The sequence below is a fragment of the Heloderma suspectum genome, chromosome 11, assembly GCF_057233095.1.
Source record: "Heloderma suspectum isolate Gila_16-S chromosome 11, 16-S_ref, whole genome shotgun sequence".
In the NCBI taxonomy this organism is placed as follows: Eukaryota; Metazoa; Chordata; class Lepidosauria; order Squamata; family Helodermatidae; genus Heloderma; species Heloderma suspectum.
The window spans coordinates 33,780,564-33,798,462 of record NC_139468.1 but is presented as its reverse complement, the minus strand read 5'-3'; the positions used below and the strand labels follow the sequence as shown (position 1 = coordinate 33,798,462).

General features: G+C 43.9%; 1 protein-coding gene across 1 annotated transcript in view; it reads right to left on the bottom strand.

The window, feature by feature from the left end:
• IGF1R (insulin like growth factor 1 receptor) overlaps positions 1 to 17,899 on the bottom strand; it is a 251,807-nt gene that overhangs the window by 43,468 nt on the left and 190,440 nt on the right. The window contains exons 3-5 of the mRNA XM_084817400.1: positions 12,759 to 13,071; positions 6,824 to 6,969; positions 2,557 to 2,701 (exon numbers count right to left, since the gene is read on the bottom strand). Coding sequence (XP_084673526.1) covers positions 2,557 to 2,701; positions 6,824 to 6,969; positions 12,759 to 13,071 — 604 coding nt within the window. The remainder of the gene's footprint in view (positions 1 to 2,556; positions 2,702 to 6,823; positions 6,970 to 12,758; positions 13,072 to 17,899) is intronic.

Sequence of the window (17,899 nt, the reverse complement as noted above, 5' to 3'; positions counted from 1 at the left end):
AAAGCTCGCTGCATGCAATCAGTTCAGACCTCTGACAAGAGCAATCTGTTCCTTCTGTGGCAGCTCGCTGTGTGGGAAGGAAGAGTAAGAGTGAGAAAAAAAGGCAGCAGAGAGAAAAGGCGGTGGCAGAGAGAGAACGAAAAGGGGGTGGCAGAGAGAGAAAGAAGAGAGGTGACCACCCGCTGTTGGGTCTGGCCCTATCCATTGCTGGTTTCACCCCCACCTACCACCGACAAGTGGCCCTCAACAGCTAACCCATGGGGGAATGCAGCCCTTGAAAGAAAAAAGATGGTACCAAAAAAACAATGCTGGTGACAACCGTATCCTGGGTATTGTTAACATTTGGTTGACAACCTCCTCTCTTTCCTACTGACATCTAACCTGGGAAGTCCTCAGCACAGCAACTGTAGACTGGGGCCTGGCTTAGTCAAGGCAGAAAGGCAGGTCCAGGAATTTGTAATTACCCTGGGGGGGACGGGGGACACACAACCTTGTTGGTGCCCTCAGTGCCACGGCAATGTAGTTCTTGAAAGAGACAGTGGGATTTTTCAAGTATGGAAGCAAGAGCTTCCCTTTAGAGCTTGTTCCATCACACTGTGGAATTTTAAGAATTTAAAGCTGACCAAAGCACAGCCTGAGAAAAAAGGGAGGTTTGCAAAGAAACCCTCATGCTGTAACATAATCCTTTCAGGCCAGATAAATCAGACACACACAGTGCCTTTCCCATGACCTTGCTACCACCTTGTTCAAACAATTTTCCCAAATTCTGGTTTATTAACTGCTGCCACAGCTTATATCTGAAAGGAATTGTTACACTTGGGGGTGGGGAGAAATGGGAGCGGGGGGGACGACAACAATTTCCCAAATCCCAAGGCCAAAAAGAGGTCCCACCTCAACAGGATTTCTCTTTCCTTCACTAAATCTTGCTTCATGATCATGGTACAAAGGTGGGTGTTATTCCTTGATTTGAGCCCACAAGGAACTGAATATGTGGCATCCGGATTTAAAGGAGCGTCTCAAACAGCCCACGTGGCTATCAACAAAACATTACCAAGTATCCTGCTCTGAACACCTCATATGCATGGCCATTATTCAAAGTAATATAAATACCACAATTATACACAAGCCCAGAAGAAGAAGAAAATACAGGATGCCATGGCAGTTGCAGAATTCAGTATCCTGAGAATGTCACCATGTTAAAACATCACGTTTCTAGCCCTCATGACTGTGGAGAAGTACTTGGAAATACCTGGCAAGATTTCAGAAGCCAAGGTGGCTGAATAAGATTTTTAGTAGTTTGTAGAAGGGACTCTGTGGTCCACAGAGCTCCTTGTTCTTCTAGTGGGAGGGCCATAGCTAACTGGCAGAATGCACTCTTTGCATGCTAAAGGGCACCAATCCAATTCCAGACGATCTCCAGTTTAAAAAGGTTTAGGTTCTCAGAAAGACCATTGTAAGGATTGCCTTGCAGGACCAAATCGAAATCCATTTACTCCAACATTCTGTTTTCCACATATGGGGCAGGGGGCAGAGAGAGAGAGATAGCGCGCACACCAGCAAACTACATGGAACAACAATTTTATTAGCATTTACCTGGCCAAAGACCACCACTTGAAGAGTAAGTCACTACAATAAAAATGTCTTTTGCAGACACGCTGAACTACTTCATATTAAATACCCTTACCACAAGGTTTAGAGATGCATTCATGGCTCTTTTTCAGTCTTCAACACTTTTTTCCTCTTTGTGTTTGTTAGTACAGAGCCTTTTCACACTGTACATGTGTAGATATACACTACAAAAGTACAATTCACAGACTGAGAAGTTTTAAGTGCATACCTAAAAATGTGAAGTGTGAATGCAATGAACATACACATGACACAGCTGGACGTGGCAGGAAACCTAGAGTACCTACAACTGCCCCTGGAGCGTACATGCTGTGTCAAATCTGGGTTCATCCTTCACACGTAACAGCAGCAAATCGTGGGTCAGTTAATCCAGGATTTGCCACAGGGCATGCAAGGCACACCCTGCCACCATTTTGCATATGCAAACTCCATCTGATCCACTGGGCTAAATAACCCAGTTACCCTACAACTAGTTGTTAGGATAACTATGGGTTATTTAACCCACGATTAACCAGTTCAGGTTCGGACATCCCGTAGCAATCTCTGATCAGCCTGATTTGATGCTGAATATGCAAAATGACAGTGGAATGTTAATTAACCCAGGATTTGCTGCTGTTATGTGCAAACAGGCTCAGTGCCTGAAAAGGTCCCACGTGCACCCAGATACCCAGTCATGCCCGTTGGCCATAAGCTTCCACAGGTAGCTTTCAGTCCCAGTTGGGAGACTTGTTGAACCATTTCTAAGACAAGAGCAAAAGGAAGTTCCTGGATCAAGCAAATCAGCACTTTTAATTTTTTTTTTTTTTAAACAGTGTAGTTCATCCTAAAAAACACCCCAAGAATATTTGCCAGAGGACCTCTCTCCAGTTTCACCATGTTCAGGGTAGACAGCGGAAAGACAATTTCATTACATAGCAATTAAACGTTTACCCTTCCAGTTGCTCCTCTCCATTAATATATCGCAGATTCTTCAAGAAAGAGAGGGACACCAGCGCATGTGAATGACGGATCTTCACATAGCCAGTCACTGTTTCTATCAAGCCCATAAAGTTCTCCAGTTCTGAGGCAATGTTGTCTGAAAGAAGAATTAAAGAGAAATACTAGCATAAAGGTTTTCCTTTACACACTATTAGCCTTCTCCGTTCAATACCGATTCCATGCTCAGCAACCCAACCTGTATGATCTACCTATTGAAATGCAAGGCAGACGGAATGCAAAACTAGATACCGCTACATTTTACACTGTTAACTTTTCGGTCAGTACGATAGCCTTCTCCCATGAATGCTCGCTACTAATGCCAGCGTTGAATTCTGAGCTTTCAACAGCCAGTGTTTTGGCAAGAGTCTCTTATGCAGTTGTAAATCTCAGCATACAGGAAGCTGCAAGTCCAGTTATGCTCTGTGACAGATGTAAAGTTTACCATATTAATGCTGATAGAAAATGCCCCACTGAGAACCATGGCCTCAAGTTATGCTGACCATGCTAGACAAATTAAGCATGCCTTTCTCTTCAAAATGGAAGGGTCATTAAGAACCGGCTCAAAACAAAGAACCATCTAGCGCAGTCAGATGCCTCTGATAGCTCAGAAGTACGGACATGGCAGTTAATATCCTTCTTGCTGTTTAGCCAATGACTTAATTATTCAGAGGTACCCTGTTCCTGAACATAGGGGACAATACCGAACGCTGCTGCTCTCCTGCTGTTTGTGGTACGCTAGTGGGACCCACAATTTGTGCAGGAACTAGTGGCTCCGACAGCAATTCCAGAAACGACTGAAAAGGGGCAGGTCAGCAGAGCTCCCTTCCGCAAGCTCCAATGTCCAGTTTCATAAACGAGTGTTTTGCTCGTTACCAATTGCCACAGGATATACTAGCTTCCTGTGGTGCTAGCAGTAAGCAGTGCTTCTTTTGATAGCAGGACCAGGACTGCCAAGTCTACTTAGCTTCATCGGGATACTAGAATTTCCACTGTCTCAATCCTTTTGATGAGGCATTGACAGACTCACAATCCTTCTAGTGTGAATAAAGTTTCACCTAGTCAACCATTCGCAGGGGCCGCCTTTAGGGTTGCAATCAAATTGGGATAACCAGAATAGTCCATGTGGGAATGTTTACAACAGAAAATTGGACGATGGAAATTCTCTACGGCTCTTAAGAAGATCACTCTCAGTTCCTCGAGGAAAATATTTCCTGCACATTTTGTTACAGCCCAACATAAAGAAAAATAAGTTGTTATTTCTAGGGCTGTCGAATGAGTCAAGCCAAAAGGAACATCTCTTTCCCCAATGTATCACAGCTTTTACCGAGGACCTTATCTCTGACATTTTGTCCTAGCAACTCCAGTTAAGACAAATTATGAGCAAACTTAGATGATTGAAGGCACAATGTAAAACTCTCCTTAAAAATTGTGAAACAAGTGATTGGAGTAAAATGAAGCCACAAACACACACAGAAAGGTGCCAACTTGGGTTCACTTCAGTGAAGTTGGCCTCTCCACTCAATGCAACAGACAAGCTTACACCGTTACCACTCTGGATCCTTCCCCCACCTCTATTTAAATAGAGGTGAAGCACGCATTTCAAGAAAGAAAAAGAGAGTAATGCTTTTTAAAGATTAGCGTCAGTTGGAATCTTCCCAGAGGATGAATCACCGCTCTGACAAATCGTTAACTAAACACTCATTTTCTGTTAAGACACGTACTAGACAAGGCCAAGACAGCACGGAGGAGTGCAGAGATGGGAGCTATGGCGCCAGTATTTAAAGAGGGCACCATGTACACTGCAGGAAAAACTTTGCCAGTGGCAAATACCTTAATCCACAGACGTGCCACCCAACGTCTGTGTGATAAGAGGTGCCAACTTCAAAATGCAGCCTTATAAAAAACCCTAAAATGGGAGCGGCGGCAGCAGCATCTCTGCCCTCTCCTTTCAAGGTTTGCATTTGAAGTCCTTATCTTAGGATCCACCTCCAAGGTTATATTGGGAATTTTATTTCCCTTATCTGAGAAGAGCCTCTAATTGTCACATGGAACAAAAGGTATTTTCCACACTAAAAAGGAGAACAGCCCTCCCAGGGAAACAGAGGCTTCATTTTTAGATTTTTATGGCAGTTCTTTAATCTTTATGTTTATCTATTCCTGTGCTGTTTGTTGTTTTGTAGTGTACTGTATTCTTTTAACTATTTGTAAGCCACCCAGAGAATGGTAGTTGTTAGGCAGACTAAAAGTTACAACAAATAAATAAATAAATAAATGTTGTGTACATTCTAATTCTACACTGACAAAATGAATCCAAAAATTCAACCACAGGAATGGTGTAGATTAAGTATATTTGTATACACCTGCTTCCCCTACCCCGTTTACATATTTCATTCTGTCTGAACTCTTCAGCTTCCAAATATACATTTGGGAGCGTGTATGGATGTGCGGGTGGAAGGGTGAATGTGGGGATAATAAATAAAAAAGTGGATAAAGTGAACCAGACTGATGTGTTTCCCAACTGTGCCACTCATTCATTTCCATATTTATATCCCACTTTCCCAGGCCAAGAACCTCCACAAAGCAGCTTACAGTATAACCAAAGTAGCAGAAACACATTTTAACACAGTATCATAAACAATCATAAAAGCAATTTCAAATATAAAACACATGTGAAATGCATTGAGCTTTAGCTCATTATCAGTAATTAAAAGGAGATTGGAATAAACAAGTATTTAAGGCCTGTTAAAAACCAACTAAAGCATGGGGAGAGGGGCAAGCACACTTCCCATGGGAGGGAGTTACACAAAGACAGGGCAACCACTGAAAAGGATCCGTCTCTTGTGCCCAACAATCTAATTGACCTTGATGTCAAGCCTGCAAGCAGAGCCTCTGCAGCTGATCTTAGGGCCCAGGCAATTCCATACAGGTGAGGTGGTCTTTTAAATAAAAATATAAGAGGAGTCATGCAGGATCAGACCAAAGGCCTATGAGTCCCTCATTCTGTTTACGCAATGGCCAGCCAGCAGCCTGTGGGAAACCCACCAGGAGGACATGACTGCAACAGCACCCTCCCACCCAAGTTCCCCAACAACGGGTATACAGAGGTATACTGCCTCTGAAACTGTAGGTAATATGCCAACCATGAGTAGTAGCTGTTGATGGCCTTATCCTTCATGAAACTGCATGGTCCAAACTGTTTAGGGCTGTAATGGTGATCACCAGTGCTTTAAACTGGGCCAGGAAAAGCATCTGCATTCAGTGTAGCTGTTACCAAGTGAGTATTATACACTCCAAGTCCTTGGCTTCCACAAGGGAGTTGCATTTTGCACTAGCTGTTGCTTTCAAAACTTCTTCAAAAGCAGTCCCCAAAAGCACACGTGACCGTAATCTAATCTGATCAGGATGTAGGCAAGGCACAAATGACGGAGGACTAGAATCTTGATTACAAGCAGAAGAGCTATCCCCTTAAGACAGCCAATAAACTTTGGATTCCCGCAACAATCCACATGGAAGTGTGTAACTCACACATCCCTGATCATGAACCGAGGCAATCCAGGTAAAGCAGAAGCTTCTCGTTTTCCTCCCTGACATAAAGAAAGAAGACGGGACATCCCTGTATATATATTTTTTAAAAACCCTCTGCTGGAGAGGCAGGAGATGATGCAGTTTGGACAAAAAGATGTTTTGGGCTGCAACTCCCATAATTCCCACCCAGCACAGCCATTGGCCAGGTCAGGGAATGCTGATCTACCTACTGTGAATAAAGGCCAAATGTTTCGTCTGCTTCCTGCCAATGTCTGGTTAAGCAAGTGTCATTCCCTCAAAGTGCCCCATATTCTCCCATAAATGTTCACAGAATCTGCAAGGTACCCAAAATGGAGATGGCGTTTCCCAAGCAACAAGAGCAGTGTAGACTGAACACAAAAATGCAACCAACCAGCCAACCAAAAATAAGAACTGGTTCTTCTAACTGGGGACTGAAAGGTGACCCTGACAGAGCTAGCAAACTCTTCCACTCCTCCATGGTCCCAGGGCATCGTCCGAAGGCACACGTGGCAGCCGCCTTGCTGAAGCTAAGCAGGTTTGGGTCTGGTGAGTGCTTGGCGGGGAGACTACCTGGGAACCACATGTAGCCACCCTGAGTTCTATGATGGAAGAAAGGTGGGATATAAATGTAATAAATATATAAAAATAAATAAATGGTGGAACATCTACTTACTGCCACGGCGGATATTGATAAGCAGGTTCCCTTTGATTTCTGTGCATCCTTCTAACAACTGTGCTGATGTGACGGAGTCGATGGTCATTGTCTTATCGTGCACACACACTTTGGGGCAGGGTCCTTCACAAGGGCTGCAGAATATGCTGGGTAAAAGAGAAGGGAGACCAAAATATCAGCAAAAACTTGCCATATCCGACAGAGCACTGTGCTTAAAAATGGAGGTGTGTTCCTAGCCTAAACTAAGCAGAGATCAAAAGATGGAAACAGAATTTAGTACACAACCCCCACCTTCCTTCCTTCCTTCCTTCCTTCCTTCCTTCCTTCCTTCCCTTCCTTTCTCTCTCTCTCTCTCTATATATATATATGAAGCAGTTTGTGGATGCGTTTGTGAATAAATATATATATTCATTCATTCATTCTGGGCGTGGGGGGGGGAGAGACAGAACCACACTCAAGCATGATGAGATGAACCTCCATATAAAACTCTCTTGCCTCTATCGAGAACTTCTGAGGGGAGTGCATGACTGTTGGTGGCACTCAAGATCACGTGATCTACCTCCCCAAATCCCTATGCCAGCTTCCCTCCTTTTCCGCATCCACAAACGGCTTCTCTTTACCTTTAAAACTCTCTATGGCCTCATCCCACTCTACCTTTCTGCCCTTATTTCTTGGCATAACCTTGCCCATGACCTCTCACACCCAAAGTTGCTCTTCTAAACAACTCTACCTCACTGTCTCTTATGTTCTTTGTCACCTTTTCTTCCCTTCCTTTGTAGACTAAGAGCACAATCTTATGCATAATTAATCAGCTGGGAATGCTGGGAGTTTTAGTTGCATAGGATTGCGCCCTAATACTGTCAAAACTTAGATTGGAAGTCCTTTGGGCAAGAACCCGCCTCTTTTTTTTTGCTTAGATTGGAAGTCCTTTGGGCAAGAACCCGCCTCTTTTTTTTTGCTTAGATTGGAAGTCCTTTGGGCAAGAACCCGCCTCTTTTTTTTTGCTTAGATTGGAAGTCCTTTGGGCAAGAACCCGCCTCTTTTTTTTTGCTTAGATTGGAAGTCCTTTGGGCAAGAACCCGCCTCTTTTTTTTTGCTTAGATTGGAAGTCCTTTGGGCAAGAACCCGCCTCTTTTTTTTTGCTTAGATTGGAAGTCCTTTGGGCAAGAACCCGCCTCTTTTTTTTTGCTTAGATTGGAAGTCCTTTGGGCAAGAACCCGCCTCTTTTTTTTTGCTTAGATTGGAAGTCCTTTGGGCAAGAACCCGCCTCTTTTTTTTTGCTTAGATTGGAAGTCCTTTGGGCAAGAACCCGCCTCTTTTTTTTTGCTTAGATTGGAAGTCCTTTGGGCAAGAACCCGCCTCTTTTTTTTTGCTTAGATTGGAAGTCCTTTGGGCAAGAACCCGCCTCTTTTTTTTTGCTTAGATTGGAAGTCCTTTGGGCAAGAACCCGCCTCTTTTTTTTTGCTTAGATTGGAAGTCCTTTGGGCAAGAACCCGCCTCTTTTTTTTTGCTTAGATTGGAAGTCCTTTGGGCAAGAACCCGCCTCTTTTTTTTTGCTTAGATTGGAAGTCCTTTGGGCAAGAACCCGCCTCTTTTTTTTTGCTTAGATTGGAAGTCCTTTGGGCAAGAACCCGCCTCTTTTTTTTTGCTTAGATTGGAAGTCCTTTGGGCAAGAACCCGCCTCTTTTTTTTTGCTTAGATTGGAAGTCCTTTGGGCAAGAACCCGCCTCTTTTTTTTTTCCTTTTGTCAGCTGACTCCACGGCTGAGTCACATGGCGATTCTGCAAGCCAGCTGCCCGCATGTGCCTTTACATGAATTAACAAGCTCGTATTTCAAACACTGCAGCACAAGGCACTGCTGATACATGCCAGAAACCATTCAAGAAAGCAAACCAAGAATTTTTAGTCCTTCACTTGTTCCATCACAGGACAGGAGAAGGAAAAACACAGCACACCTTTCACGGGCTTCTGATTTGCCACTCGCTGCCCATCTTTCCTATTAATGCACTGAAACTTGGATAAGATAAGCTATACTTCGCTTTTTATGAGTGTTTTTAATCGCTTGAAAACACAAGTGGTCAGATAGTGGTGAGGAAAAACATTTCCCAGTAAACATTTGGTTTCTAGCTAGGGGCAGAGATCACTGCTTTGCACCTGTATGTAAACTAGAAAATCTTAGGGGAAAGGGGAGGTTTGTTTGGACAGCTTTGCACGAAAGCAAGAAAAGCCAGGTGTCATCAGGAACGCAACTCATGGCCCACATAGAAGGCAAACAGTCCAAGGCTGTTTTTAAAAAATAAAATATAAACAAAATCACAGCTCTGTAGGGAGAATTTTGTGTGTTGTTTTTTTTTACATCAACTACTAATGAGAACACCAAAGTTTTCAGAGAGAACAATCTCATGGCCCCTAGACAGTATCTGGGGAGTGACAAGATGCTGCAGATCCCATCCACCGCACCCGTAGGTAGAGCTACGATCATGGTGGAGGAGAAGATCCAATCATGGAACTTCTTTCCCAGCTGTTGCAGAAAGCTTCTAAGGTCACAACCGCAACCTCGTAAGAGAAGTTGAAGAGGGAAGGGTGCTGGTAGTGGGAAGGATAGAGGGGAAGAGAGGCTGGGTTACGCAATATCCTATTACCTCTCCAATCCTCTCCCCGCCCACCAAAAGGTAAGTCGGCTAGACTGGCTCAGAGGCCCTTTTTGTATTTTAAATGGAGGAGTGGAGGTAAAATTGTCTCCATCCTGCTCTTACCTTGCCAGGCTCTGAACCTGGTTCCCTGTGACTATTGGGAATGCAACACATAAGATTGCGCCCTTAGCTGTGCATCTAACAAAGAGGATTCTGATGCACGAAAACTCCTGCCACTACCATAAGTTTGTGTCTCTGTTTTTGTTGCAACTGACTAACAGGGTCATCTCTCTGGAATTTGTCACCAAAGTCCTTCGGCCAAGGGTTTAAATGGAACACTTCAGAAAGCACAGAAAATGCTCTGATGCCAAAAAGAACTTAGGGGCAAGTTCGTTCACAAGCAACACTTTCATTCGTCATGTGCAACACCCAAGAACACAGAAACAAAAAACCCCAGCGGGTCAGCTCAAGAGAGAGAAAAAAACCTGTTCCTGGATTGTCCAACATAGTCTGTAAAAGCCGATTATCGCATGATTTAATACTCCTTATATCCTAAAAGTCTCTGCACATAAACATCAGCATAGCCTGTTCCTGGACATGTTAGTTTTCTATGTGGAGGAATTTTAATCATGAGAGTATTCAAACAGTATTTATTTAAAACCTCTTTGCCCTGCCCTTTAACCGAAAACGGTCCCAGAGCAGTTTACAAATGTCAGTACTAACACAGTCCCTGCTCTACGCTTTACTATCTAAAAGGGATGACATGAGGAAAAAGTGATGGGGAGGGAGAAGGGGGGGGGAACTATGGTACCAGTTACGGTACCAGTTATAACATGCAGCCCCCATCCCACCAATATGAAATCATATAATCCAGGAACCATAATCCAGGAACAACATAATCCAGGAACCACATGGTCTGCAAGAGGGACAACTGCAACAGACCAAATACCGGTGTGGGGGGGTGTCCCCTGAAATATACATTCTTTGTTTAATTTCAGTTGTTTTATAGCCATCCCACAACCAAAGGTTCAAGGCATATAAACATATCTTAAGTGACAAACCTGTCGCAAGGACTGAACTCAAGATTGAACTCAAAAAGAATCTTACTCAAATTTAAAATAAGACTCACATGTTCACCACTCATGTGTTGAAGCTGCAAATCACTGAACGACAACACCTCCAGTGAGCCAGCCTCAACAGGACCCAGTTTATACAATCAGCAAAACGAGACGGTAATTTGAAGGAGAGAAGGAGGCGAAGACGACCTCAAGGCCTGCTCCATCTGGACTTTCCTTCCCTCCTCCCCAACTTACCCCACAGGGCCGTCTACCATCAGCTGCCCTGCGGGAAGGCTCCCAGGAGAATGAGGGAGGCGAATGAGAGTAACACCAGACACCTGTGCCTGTTTCAGCTGGACTCTCTGTGACCCCCAGGACCCCCTTTGCCCTTTTATCCCCCCAAGAATTGTTAATACTGTTCATTGCAATTTTATTATTTTATGTTACTTGCTATGTTATGTTACTTGTAAGCCACCTTGGTAGGATTTGTATCTTGAAAGAATGCGTATCAATAATTTTAATAAATACTCCCCTCCCAAACACACACAGTACCATTTACTGTTCCAAGCGTGTGTGTGGGGGTAGGGCATCGTATGATTGAATGATGCTTCCCCAAATTAAAATATAAAAACACCCTTCCTGCATATTTATTTATGTATTACATTTCTATACCACCCAATAGCCAAAGGTCTCTGGGCAGTTCACATATAAAAAACTAGCAGAGTGAGGATTAAGGGTAGAAACCTGAAGTAACAAAGTCTGGGGGAAAGCCCTATCAACTCATTTTGCCGGCTCAAATTTATCATGCTATGACTTTAGAACGTAATAGCGGGAATAGATCGCGTAGAGATGCCTGCTGTATGCCTGGAGCTGCTGTGATCTGTGCCATATGGCACATCCTTTTCAAATTCCTACAGGTGATCAAATGGGGCCACCAAATGTCTGAACTGGGCTTCTACTTTCCATGCTAGCCCCATACCTTGGATCTTATGTAAAGCCAGACTTCAGAGCAGGGCCAGCGTCAAGAGCAGGCATGGTAAGGCACCCCAGGGGCCCGCTGACAAGTGCCCCTTGGATTTGCTTCACCGTTGCAACCTGCTTGTTCACCTGCCTCTCACTCTAGCCCCAATGGTGCTGGCTAGAGCTAGAGATGTAAAATTTCTGGAAATATTGAGGCCATGGGTTTTTCCGGGGGGGGGGGGGATTGAAAAATAAGCAATCATTTTTTTAGCACTCTTTACAGATCTAAAGTCACTTTGTTGCTTTAAGACAGCCTACTCCAACCTGGTGCCCTCCAGATGTTGTGGACTTCAGCTCCCATCAGCCTCAGGCAGCATGGCCAATGGTCAAGAATGCTGGGCACCGTAGTCCAAAACTTCCGGAGGACATCCAGGTCTGGGAGGGCAGCTTTAGAAACATAAAGCAGCCTTTCTGTTCCTAAAGTTATTTTAGTTTGCTCATAAAATTATCATTATATTTTAAAACTGTTAAAAGTAACCTCAGTTAGTAAATTTGTAATTCTTGTCTGAACAGATTGGAACTACATTACATGACTGCCACAGCACCAGAAACACAGGACACTATAGAACAAAACCCAAACTGTCAAGAATGCATATTTAGTGTCAAGAATGCACAACAGTGACTCTACTCACATGTACGGAAACTGAGCATAAATGTCTATCGGTAAAATATACTTTAGATCAATGATTTTAATAAGGAATGAAAGAAATAACTATGCTGGGAATCTTTCAGAGAGGATTTAAAAAATATTTTCCCCATGGCTTCATTATTTCCAGACATTTTACATCACTAATCTTTCTATAAAAGTGTTCTTATTACATAGTTTTTAGAAATCATGCTGGGGGGAGTAAAGGGTGGGTAACAATATATAAATATTTTGTCTTAAATTCTAAAAGAAAATATTTCATAAACATAATTTTTCCAACTGGGGGGGGAGGGGGCAAAAACGTTCCTCAGAAAGGAACCCCCCCCACAAAAAAAAAAAATTCTGAGTTTTTTCCGGGCCTTTACATCTCTAGCTAAGGCTGATGCAAATTGCAGTCCAACATTCCCTACCACTGGTATAACGCTTTTTTAAAGCAACAGCATAATATTTAAAAGCACGCACATATGGTTATGCTCAGAATTTAAAATTGTTCTCCCCCCCCACCCCCACCCCTCTTCTCAAACAACCCAGCAACCTGAATTCTTGTGTGTGTTTGTGTGTGCGTGCACGCGGGCTACCTTTGGGTATCGTTGCGCACAAATCCGGGAGGACAGTCCGCTACGCACTCGTCGTCGTGAATCACAAAGCTCTCGTACTCAATGACATCTGAGGACAGTGTCCTGGAGCAGTTCTCCTTTGTGATGCAGCGCCAGCCCTCAAACTTGTAGGTGTTGGGTGGGCAGGTGGGGACACAGTTTCCATCATGGTAGTAGTTGCGGCAAGCCACACACGCAGAGCTGTTGTTTGGTGCGGTGCAGCTTCCCAAGCACTCCGGGTGGCAACATTCGTTCTGGTCCGTGCAAGCGTATTTGCCACAAGAGCTGGGACACACTGGAAAGAGACCAGAGCAGCATAAGTGAAGTGTCACACTGCAAATGGTAAAGGCCACAGAAACACCATAGGTCCCTATTCATCTGTTTATATCTTGCATTATTAATTTATTTAATTACACTCTGCTCCTCTATTCCTACAGCATTCAGAGTGATTTCATAATATAAAATACTGTTTTCCCCCTTGCTTTTGTGGTTCCCTTTCCTGCTTCTTTTTTTGGCAAGAAATAAAATGAGTGCTTTAAAATGAAGAACAGCATTTTCAGGCACAATCCTATGTCCCCTAGACAGCGTCTAGGATCATTCAGTTTCTGGGATCTGAGGTCGGAACCAGGGCTTTGACCTCGGAGCCCAGAAACCGTACTCCCCGCCCCCATCCCTCCCCCTTGCTCTCTCTGTGCGGGCTACGTCTAGGGAAAATGCAGGCGAGGGTCGCCTCCACGCTCCAGCCACCCTGTATTGGATACTCAGCAGCCTCAAGATAGGATTACGTCTTTAAAGATTCAAAAACAAACCAGCCAGCAGTGAAATTAAACATTAAATGCCCATTGACAAAGAGAGTGTTTTCCAACTTCTGATGGAAGGAAATCTAAGAAGGAGCCGGATATATCACTGTCAAAGGAGTATTCCAGAGCTATGCTGCTACCACCGAGAAGGCCCATCTCTCATGAGCCCAATAGCCCAAGACAGTGGCAAAGAGAACACAGCTTCTGAAACTCATCCTAAAGCACAGAAAGGCCTGTGTGAGGAGGGACAGCTCCTAAGGTAACCAGGTCCTAGAGCACATGGGGCTTTAAAGGCCAGAAGTTGCAGTTTAAACTGAACCCAGAAACAAACAAACAATCAATGAAGTTGATACAAGACTGCCATTACAGGCTTCAATTGACAGGTGTCAGGCAATAGCCTGGCCGCTGCATTTTGTACCCATTAATGTTTCCAAACGGTTTTAAAAGGCAGCCCCACATATGAGAATTGTAGATGTCTAGCCTGTACACAACACATAGGTAAGCGATATTCAGGGGATACATTGCCTCTGCATACTGAAGTGCCATTATCTGCCATGCTTCGGTGTGGTTGATAGAGGTCACCATCATCCAGTTCTTAAGTGACATGGGAGAACTTGTGAACGTACAAGCTTGGATTCAGATTTAAGCTGGTTCAACTGTACTGGCAAAAGCGGACTTCCATGCCCCCTCCTTCCCATGGCAGCCCCTTGAAAATCATTACAGAGAGAGTCAGGAGACCCTGCCGAATGGGAGGAGGGGGATTCCCAAAAATCAAGCAGAGGGACCTTCCAGAAGCGGAGGCATTCCTCTCATGAAAAGTCCCTTCCTCTTGTGGCAGACAGATCCTGGATCCAATACAGTCTCTTACAGCCCACACTAAATCCCAGCTTCAAATCCCACCTCAGACATGCCCTCACAAGGTGCCTCAGCCTTTTGCACTTAGGCCTCCAAAGAGCAGGAGCTACTACAGCAATATTCTCTGTCCCTAGTATCCAAGGGAGGAGTTTCCCTAGCCAATCTGCCACAGGAAATTGCCTTATCCCAAGCGGAGGTGTCTCCCATCACCTGCTACCTCATTCTTTTTGTCAGGGATTGAACCTAGCAGTCTTGTGCATGCAAAGTTTTAGCCTTAGAGTTTTAGCCGGTTCTGACTGAAACCCAGAGCGGATTCACTACCCCACTACCTCCACTGGTCCCGACCCTTTCACTTAGCTCACAGGAGCTGCACAGTATACTGACATCCCTTTGCTGATACTTTACCCCCTCAAGAAGTTCGAATATTTGCAAACATTGCCATGGAAGGCAGCTAGTTTTCATTTTTTTATATCGAGCTAAAGATAACTAATGGCCATTCCCAGTATTGCTTTAAACAAGTGGCTGGAATAGTGAACTGGTGTTAACTCAACATTACAAGTGCTCGCTGCTCAGATGCCAAACTTGTTAGCCCACACTGAGCTGTGCCTGATCTCAATGTACGTAAATATTAGAAGTCTCCAAGGCTATTAAGGGATTTCTTTAGCAACTCCAGACAGCGCGTCTTGCAAGCAGATGGACTGCTGCTCTCCACAAGTGCCAAAACCTAAGATTTAGTATGGTAACAAGATTTCCCATTTACACAAGGATATCAAGTGAACACACACACATACACCGTGCCGCTAAAGAGCTCAGCTCAAGATACCGGAGAGCACTGTTCACCATGATGTGCGCTTATTAGGATAATCACTTTGCACACACACACAAAAGGACACTGCAGAAACACCATAGATCAATTGACTCCATCAATCCCAAACTAATCTGGCACCAATGACTTGCACAGCACAACACCTCGCAACTCAAAACACATTCTGTGTCTCTCATGTTTCAGAAAGCATTAAGGATACAACTGAATGGGAACTGGATGTTTCCAACACAAGTGACATTTATCACTGTTCTTGAAAATAATAAATTAATAAAAGCAAAGGGGCGGTTTAAGTCATAGGCAACCTTTCTTGTATTTCAAAGACAAAATTACGTCAACGGGAAGTCCTCTTAGTAAATTACAAACTTTAAAGAGGACATAGCAGCGGCATCTGTTGAAGAACAAACTTTTCCGGAATGTTTTTTTTTTTTTTTTTAAGGTTTCTCTGCACCTTTTTGAGGTCTGTCACACTTTGCTGGGTTTGCCTTACAGTTTGGACAGGCTAATTGTTCTTACCGCTTCCAAAACACCATGGCTTCAGCAAGGCTGAAACAGAACAATCAGGTGAATAAACAGTCAGTTGGAGGGAACGAAAAATGTAGCCAGCAGGGTAAGACTTCTGGCAAGCAAAGGCCACAGCCTCCGCCAAGGTGGGCACCTTGCCATTTGCACGCGGGCAGACACCATGTTGCCAAGTGTGGGATTTTTTCCCAATTTTTTTTTTAAAGATCCTTCCCTTTCTCGTAAAACGATATTCATGTCTTCCTCTCCCTACCCCTCCCCTCCCCAGAAAAAACATCCTCATCTAACCAAGGATTTCAACAAAAAATTTAGAGAATTCAGAAGGCAACAGCCAAGCTGTGTACATAAACTTTGTCTGATTTCAGTTATGAAAAGTAAAAGGGATTTGGGAATAGCAACTTGTGTAGCTCTTGGAAGACTCTTAAAAAAGAGAAGGAAAAAAAAAGAACAAGGTTTCTGTAACTGTTTGCACAACATCATACAGGAATTGACTTTGAAGCATGTTACTGTATTTATTCAGTGCATTTTAAAATGTTCTAAGTGCTTCATGTCTTAGTAATGCATTCAGACGCGCTGTTAGGTATGATTTCATGTATTACATTTTTATACCATCCAACAACCAACGTTCTCTGGGCGGTTTACAAAGATCCATAGTTCCAATATTACAGACTAGTGAACGGACCTGGCTTCGTACAGGTGGAATAGCCCGTAGCTTGATACAGAAAGGCCTTCAAGCAAACTTACACAGCTATCAGACTTGGACACACTGAGCCTGCCCATCTGAGTGAAGCCGTGCCCACTGGCACCCCTAGGCATGGCCCATGCCATGGTGCACTCCTTTAGCCACTTGAGGGAGGGGTCTGCCCACTCCATTCCCTGGAGCGGGCAGGTGCATATCTCTGTCCCTTGCCCTCTTAATCTCCCCGGCATCGAACTCCGCAAAGCTATGTGCTTGTGAGGGAAGTCTGCCCCTAATGGCTGAAGATGCTACTGCACACTTCAACCACATAGCACATTTATAATTAATTAAAATTATTTAATGCATTTCAAAAACAAAGTTACCCTGAGCAGCACAGCCCTAAGTATCTTCTTAATATACATGCCAGGTCTCACTGTCATGGAGTTATGGCACTGACAGACAGAAATACACATTCTCTTTTATTATTAACGGTGGCTGAGGGACTGTGACTTGTCTGAGGGGCCAAGTTAAGTTCCTGATAGACACAGAATTCGAACCAGGAACTTCTTGCATTCTCTTCTTCAACATGCTCCATTTAATTGCCCTTGCTGCCCTTTGAAAGGATTGGAACCCACAACTGTACACATGCAAAGTGGAGGAAAAAGCATCACAATGTGCAAGTCCTTTGCTGATGGAACTTTTCAGCATGCAACCCTTTTGCTGAGAAAACTGCACTGGCTGCCTATTCACTACCAGGCCAGCTTTAAGGTATTAGTATTAGTGTACGAAGTCCTAAACAACTTGGGACCAGGATACCGGAGAGAGCGCCTTCTCCCTTATCAACCTGCCTGGTCACTGAGGTCATTGGAGGGCTTGCTTCTGGTGGGTCAACATGGACCTACCGCCTGACTGGAGTCCATCTGGAGAAGAGCCTTCAGTGTGGCGGCCCCCTTTCTACAGAACTCCCTCCTTCTGGAGGTCAGGCAGGCGCCAACACTCTGTTGTTTCCCGCACCTCCTGAAAACTTCTTTATTTCAAGAAACTTTCCTTGATTGACCAGCCACAGTTTTAATTGGTACTCTGTTTTAGAAATAAAAATATCAATGTGGTGCTTCATTCTTTTTATCTTTTATTGTTCACTGCTTCAGAATCTGTCTAGATATGGAGCAGTATATAAATGTTGCATATAAATAAATACAAATAAATAGGTAGACTAGACCACTACAGCTCACAAGCAGAAGGATAACCATTTGCAGATAAACTTTGAAAAACACTGAAGACCTGCAGTGTTTTAAGCTTTTGTTCACATGCCAAAAAGGAGAGGGGAGGGCAACAATAAAGAGTAGAAACAGTTCCACCACCTCTCCAAAATAACCCATCTTTGAGCTTCCAGTAAGGTAGGCCAGTTGGAAATTGAATGCAGCCATGTGCAGGGCATTCAGAC